Source organism: Coturnix japonica, chromosome 2 (genome assembly GCF_054131305.1).
Source record: "Coturnix japonica strain WE chromosome 2, WE-NBRP24, whole genome shotgun sequence".
Lineage (NCBI taxonomy): Eukaryota > Metazoa > Chordata > Aves > Galliformes > Phasianidae > Coturnix > Coturnix japonica.
Window position 1 is genome coordinate 10,652,520 of NC_140664.1, and position 6,848 is coordinate 10,659,367.

Below are 6,848 nucleotides of genomic sequence, written 5' to 3' on the forward strand. Positions count from 1 at the left end.
TTTTGGCCTCACTGGGCCATCAGCAGGCTCCTTAATGAACCCTCTGGGAAAGGACACGTATGGCACAGCCTGTGATGAAAGCTGCTGTTTTTAGAGCCCCAGCCCTTCTGTGTGGGCATCTGGGGTTGTAGAGGATCCCCTGGGACACATGGTGCTCAACTGATCCAAGCCCATGGGATGGATTTAGGCTCAGCATCTCAGATACCTAACAAGAGTGTACAAGACACCTACACATGACCAAGACAAATGAACACCTACAGCCCAGGAAGATTGAGTCAGAGCTGCCTGGAGGACCATCCATCTGCCCCAAAATAGGTGATGCTTGCTGGTGACCAGGATAACTCCATGGTTGTAATGACCAGAGTTCACCAGCTGCTAGGGAAGCTCAGACACCCTGTTCAGACATCTGCAGTTAGAGGGGTCTGCAATGAGAAGCCTAGGGCTCTCGGTGCAGTGATTTTTCCAGCCTGCTACCCTCACTTCAGCAAACTGCTCCAGTTTCCACTCACCTCCCTCAAAGCACTTGCCTATCCACTCTAGGTGCCATAGTCATGAGAGTTCCAGTGCATCAGGATCACCTACACACCCACCACTGCAGACCACAAAGGCAGGTGCACCCAAAACCTCTCCATCAGGTGGAGACATGGTCCATCCCTCTGGGATCCCTGCAGGCTCTGCTTTCTCCACAAAAATACGTGACAGTGCATCACCTAGCGCGAGGCGCTGCAGACTGTTTACAGGCTTCTCAAGTTCCCAGGCAATTTAGGACAGGGTCCTGTTGCTGTTTCCAAACGGACAGCCAGGACTTTTATAAGTGAACTTTCCTCTCCGTGTCTATTTATTATATGTAAACATTTGCCAGAAAAACACCAGCCGGGCATGCTCAGTACCAGCCAGGTCATTGCAAAAGGCAACGGCGGTGTCACATGTGATAACTGTGAGAAGTCCATATGTGCCTATTCTTAGCGCTGGAATGTATACAATGCCCCACCGCCTCGCAGCTCCTGCACAGAGCTCCTGAGAGCGGCAAAAGTGACTTCAGAATAAACACGTCCAGAAATCACCTTCTATGAATCACTCACCTACTGAAAGAAACGTCCTGTGGGTTTATAGTTTTTATCCAGGCTCTAGCTATGGAAAATCTCAGCAGAGAATAAGCGACAGAGAGTAAGTGCATGCAGGGAAGGACATCGGAAGGTAAACATTTCTACCGTACGATTTCACTGCAGATTAAGCGGTTAGGCATGAAATAAATACTCATCAGATTGTTCTGCCTGGCACTTAATTTAGTCATTGTGTGTCTGATTAACATAAAAAAACCACAGCTAAGCAGAGATAATAAATAACTGTTTTAATGCAGATTCCCAGTCTCTAGGGTTTAGTTAGTCCTGCTGCAGAGTTCAGCTCTGCCAGATTTACATTCTTTGGGAATGACTAACTCTAGGGGAAAGAGATGCAAGTTACTAAACGGCTAATACTTTAAAATAGTGAATAAATGTCCAAGCGCATTTATTCGACATGATTAAAATGAACCTCCCCATTGCTTTGGCCGTTCAGCTTTCATCCCAAATCAGTGAGATAACTTCAGTGCTTTTGCTTCTTGCCAGAGTCACAGGCAATGCTGACCCTAGAGCTGCAATCTATCTGATAAATTTATAAAAATTTTAAAGGGTCTTTGTGACCTTTTAGCTTCTTTATTACTTTCCCACTGCGTTTAACCCATGTTCCATTTTTATGCATAACAGCGAATGAATATTTAGAGCAACATCAAAGTCCTGATTTGTTCCCTTGGAGCTGGATACTTCTTTAAAAGCTGCTAAGAAATTGTTTTTTTCTGCCAAGTCCAGACTTCATCTCTCTCTTTGCTATGGAGGAGCAATCTGCTGAGGAGTTTCTCTTCAAAGACCAGGACTTCTCCTCTGAACTGCTGAGGCAGCTGAATGTGCTGCGGCAGAGCGGGATGCTGACTGATGTTACCCTCTGCTCTGGGGGCTCTGAAGTTCCCTGCCACAGAAACGTGCTGGCTGCCAGCAGCCCGTACTTCAAGGCAATGTTCTGTAATAACTTCAAAGAGAGTCGCCAAGCTAAAGTCACCCTGAAGGGCATTGATGCTGAAATTTTGGACCAGATTATCCTTTACATTTACACAGGGGAGATTCTCATATCTGCTGAGAATGTCTTGTACCTATTGGAGACAGCATCCATGCTGCAGTACGCTAAGCTGTTTGAGGCCTGCTCTGCCTACCTCCAAGATAAGATGACTCCTGACAACTGTCTAAGCATGATCAGACTGGCAAAAATCTTGAACTGCCAAAGCCTGAATAAGAAAGCCAAGGCTATGGCTTTGAAATGCTTTCCTGAAGTGGCCTCTTCTGAGGACCTCAAGGATCTCTGTCCTTTGGAGCTCCTCGATTACCTGGGGGATGATGAGCTCTGTGGGGAGGAGGAGCAGGTCTTTGAGACGCTGATGGTCTGGATCCGGCATGACCTCCAGGCAAGACAACGCTACATCCAAGACTTGTTCAAGATGGTCCGGCTTCAGTACGTCCATCCAACTTTCCTTTTCCATTTCATTGCCAATGACTCTCTTGTTCAGTCTTCACCCACTTGCAGGAGCATTCTCGAGTCAGCTCGGAGACAGATGTTTTCCTTGTACAGCACCAATGCACCTGACATTAAGCCAATGGTACACGTTCCTCGCAGATACTCCAACCAAGAGTTCCTCATCATCATTGGTGGCAGGAAGGACAACCAGCAGACCACAAGGGATGTCCTGCTGTATGATGACAAGACCAACCAATGGCTAAGCCTGGCCAAACTTCCTGTACGACTGTACAAAGCATCTGCAGTCAGCTTACACAGTAATATTTATGTGCTTGGAGGGATGCCTGTTAGCAATAAGAAAAGTCCAGTCAGCGATAATATTTACATTTACTCCCTCAAACTCAATCAGTGGAGGTTGGTTGAGCCTATGCTAGTTCCACGTTATTCCCACAGAAGCTTGGCATATAAAAATTATATTTTATCATTTGGTGGAATTGGTGAAAACCAAGAAATCCTGAATTCTGTGGAAAGATATGACAGCATCTACAACACCTGCGAGAGCATGGCAAACATGCCTGTTGCTGTCCTTCACCCTGCTGTTGCTGCCAAAGACCAGAGGGTGTACCTCTTTGGGGGAGAAGACATTATGCAAAACCCTGTCCGGCTTATCCAGGTAACAGTCCTCCTTGACATAGGCAGTTTTACTTAACCAAGTCAGTGGTTCATCATCACCTTGATGAAAGAAGTCAGTTCCAAAACTAAACTTCCTTATGAGTTGCAGCAACAGGCAGGATGAGTTGACACATTGCTTCAAATAAGTCTTGTCTCCAAGGAGCATTGTAGTTCTTTCATTTTCTCCACTAAATATTTTTCAGACATAAGGCCTGAGGCCCTTCCTCTGGCGCTGGCTCTGTCACATGAGAATTTCATATAGAGGTCTTGGGAGCTCCCATGGATGCTGCAATGGCAGGCAGTAACTGACCCCATGGCCACCTCCACATCTGCAACTACTCACCCAAATCAGTGCTTGCTGTTTGGCCAGCCTGCAGCTAAGCTGGGGTCTCAGCTGTGCATCTGTTTCCTTGCAATGATAGCAAAGATGTCAGTTTGAGATCATTAGAGCAATTAGACTCTCACTCATCAAAAGGCCAAAGCTTAAACTGACAGTTATTTCACATAAACAGTTGTGTTAAAAGTCTGCCACATGTTGCTGGCTCTCTGCCTGCTTTTGGTAGTTAAGCTATATTAGGATAGTAAAAGAGATTAAATCCTTCCTTATCTGATTTGATGCTTTAGTGATGCAATGTTACTTTCCACTTGAGTGTTTTTCACTGCTTTAGGTAGTTTAATTAAGAAGCATCATTAAAGGCCAAGACGGCAGCCAGCACTTGAGCAATACTTAGTTAGAATGATTATGATACTTAATTATCAAGGCAAAGGAAATGTGATTATCAATGTGGGGAGATGTCCTGAAGATATTTGCTGTGCTGAGAAGCGAATGACGTGACATAAAAGTTTATGTCACCCATATACAGATGACTGACTGATCATCATCTGGCAGCAGTTCTTTTTCTCACATAAATTGATGACTTAGATATCACACTCTAAGTCCCATCAACAAGTCTCTTTGCCAACCTGAGTGCATACCACACAACAGCACAAATATAGCAGCAGGGCAAACACAGGCTGCCAGCAGAGCTAGGTGAAATTGCAGTTGGTTTGCCCAGGAAATAGTGAAGAAAGGAAGAACTACACAGAAAAATGGGAAAATGAAGGGATGTGACCTGACTTCTGGGAGGCTGTTAGCCAGCAGTTACAGCAATTCAGTGGCCGTAGGAAGACTTTCAGTGAAGAAGCATGTACATGGCAAATTCTCTGCCTTAGTGTGCGTGCTGAGCAGACCATCCAAGGGAACACAAATGCTTTCCAAGGGGACATACGAGGAAAAAAGGAGTGGGGAAAAATTCCCAGCAGTTCAAGCCAGTGGATTGTATTCATTAAGACAAAATAAAAACCTTCAGTTTCTCTGTAATTACAATTGCCAGTCAAAAAGCAACATAAACAGCTGTGTGTGCATCTTTATTTATTTGTCAGGTTTATCATGTCTCCAGGAACATGTGGTTTCGGATGGAGACCAGAGTAGTGAAGAACGTCTGTGCACCAGCTGTTGTGATTGGAGACCAGATTATCATCGTGGGAGGTAAGGGCTCCTTTTCACCCACCCTCCTGCCTGCCCATGTACAGACCCTGCAGGATTCTGCATGCTTCCTGCTTAGGATGACTCTGCTTTGGCCAGGTATTGTCAGAGTGGCAGCCAGCTGTGTCATCAAGAAGCATTGATGCTGAATATGGCTACCAAGCTGTAGGAACAAAAGTCATGTATGAGCTGCAACAGCATACAGCACTTGTGAGGGAGAGGTGGATTATGCTCAGTCTCCATACACATCTCTCATGGGCTCTCAGGGCCATGGAGGTGGTGGGGACAAGTTATTTACAGGCACTCCATTGCTCATGACCCATACCAGCCCCTACCTCTCAGTGATGTGTGGTTGAACTGCCCCTCAGTGGAATGGCCAACCACTGAACTGCCAGCATAGTTGGCAACACAGAAGTGACACGGAGGATATAGGAATGGAATAAGCAGCAGAGGGACCACACTATCGAGTACACAGCACCATTTTGGCTTCCCCCATACTATTAGTTTCTGGATTTCTCAGTGAAGGTCTAGAAGCATTTTGAGCAAAGAGAAATGCTTGAGGATGTATAAAAGTGCATATGGAAAACTGTAAACTCCAAGCGTGTTCGATAGGTTGACTGCCACCCTTGCTCACTGAGCCTTAGATGACAAGGTGATAGGAGACAGGATGAAAACAAGAGGGTTCCCAAATTAGATATTTAGTTCTGCCAAATTATCTACCAGTATAAACTGAGCCATTAAACCTAATGTGTGTCTGTCTCTTCTACCTCCGTCTTTGCATTTAGGGTACACTCGGAGAATAATTGCTTATGATACAAAAGGCAACAAGTTTGTCAGATGTGCCGACATGAGGGACAGGCGAATGCATCACGGGGCCACTGTCATCAAGAACAAGCTGTATGTTACAGGAGGACGATGTCTCACTGTGGACAATGTCATTGAAGATTCAGATTCCTTGGACTGCTATGACCCAGAGACTGACACATGGACACCAAAAGGAAATCTGCCACACAAACTGTTTGACCATGGGTGCCTCACACTCCAGTGTGTACCCTGTTCTAACTTTCTCTGAATGACATTTTGTACCTCCCAGGATGTTTGTTGTTTTCCTCCTCCTTGCTCTGCACAGAGCACAGGGAATCCTCCTGGAATCCCACCAACTCTTGTTCTTGAAGGTTCTAGTGGGGTTGATTATTCCCCAAATACTCTGCCAGAAAATTCATGATCTTCATGCTCATGCCATATTCATCTGACCAATACTGCATGTGGTACTGCTAAAATCCTGCCTTAAGGCCTTACCCGGAATCGCAAGAAAAAGCAGGAAAAATGACTGGGTAAGAGCAGGATTTCGCTTTGCAAAGACATTGAAATGAAAGGCAGATAGGAGAGCTGGTGCCTCCAGAGGAAGTAAAATCTGGGTAACCTGCATTTATGTTAGTGTGCAAAGAAGCAGAACTACTAAGCTGCATGTCATGGCCCTTTGCTGCTTGGAGCCGACCAAGTTTTCTATTTCCAGTGGCAGCACCATTTTGAATATTAAGTCCCAAGCTCTGAATGTGTAGCCAGCCTGGAAGCATCTGTCTGCATTAGCAGTAAACATCTTATAAGATAGACACTTTTAATGTTTCCAGTATCAATAGAAAACTGATATATTAAAAGGCTGACACTTTGATCTAAATGCTTACATTACAAGATGCAGATTTAATTTCCTTGAGCTACCTCTCTTTCATGTTGCAGTGAATATTTTTGTTTCATTTGCCTGCTCTCCAAAGGAGCAGGAGAAGGGACAATGGAAATAAAGATTATCTGCGGCTTCTTTTTGGGAGTATCTTGCTTTGAAGGAAGTTTCCCTTTTTCCTTTGCTGTGGGGATAGAAGTAGGGTTGGTCAGGAAGATCTTCAGCTGATGGTGTTCCTGAAATTAGTAATTACAAGAGAGCACATGGAGGAAAAGAGATGTAAAAGAGATGATGTATTTGGGTGGAACATTTTTTTCCCTTTCTCCTCTTTCCAAACCACTGGAGAGCAGCAATGAGACATTGCCAGTGACAGGAAACCAGCTTTCCAAGAAGAGCAAATCTAAGTTTGCCACTTGGCAGAGCAGCTCT

At 45.0% G+C, this 6,848-nt stretch overlaps 1 protein-coding gene across 1 annotated transcript; it reads left to right on the forward strand.

The window, feature by feature from the left end:
- The first annotated feature begins 1,036 nt into the window (after nucleotides 1-1,036).
- Nucleotides 1,037-6,569, forward strand: KLHL38 (kelch like family member 38). The gene is made up of 4 exons (XM_015856293.3): nucleotides 1,037-1,197; nucleotides 1,848-3,217; nucleotides 4,639-4,744; nucleotides 5,527-6,569. Exons 1-4 carry the CDS (start codon nucleotides 1,176-1,178, stop codon nucleotides 5,811-5,813), a joined length of 1,785 nt encoding a protein of 594 aa, XP_015711779.2. The 5' UTR covers nucleotides 1,037-1,175; the 3' UTR covers nucleotides 5,814-6,569.
- Nucleotides 6,570-6,848: the final 279 nt, after the last annotated feature.

Excerpts from the sequence above, each read along its gene's own strand:
- KLHL38 (XM_015856293.3), top strand. The coding sequence starts at position 1,176 with ATGCAGGGAAGGACATCGGAAG. Across the intron at positions 3,218-4,638 it reads ACCCTGTCCGGCTTATCCAG|GTTTATCATGTCTCCAGGAA; the intron begins GTAACAGTCCTC and ends TTTATTTGTCAG. Across the intron at positions 4,745-5,526 it reads CCAGATTATCATCGTGGGAG|GGTACACTCGGAGAATAATT; the intron begins GTAAGGGCTCCT and ends CTTTGCATTTAG.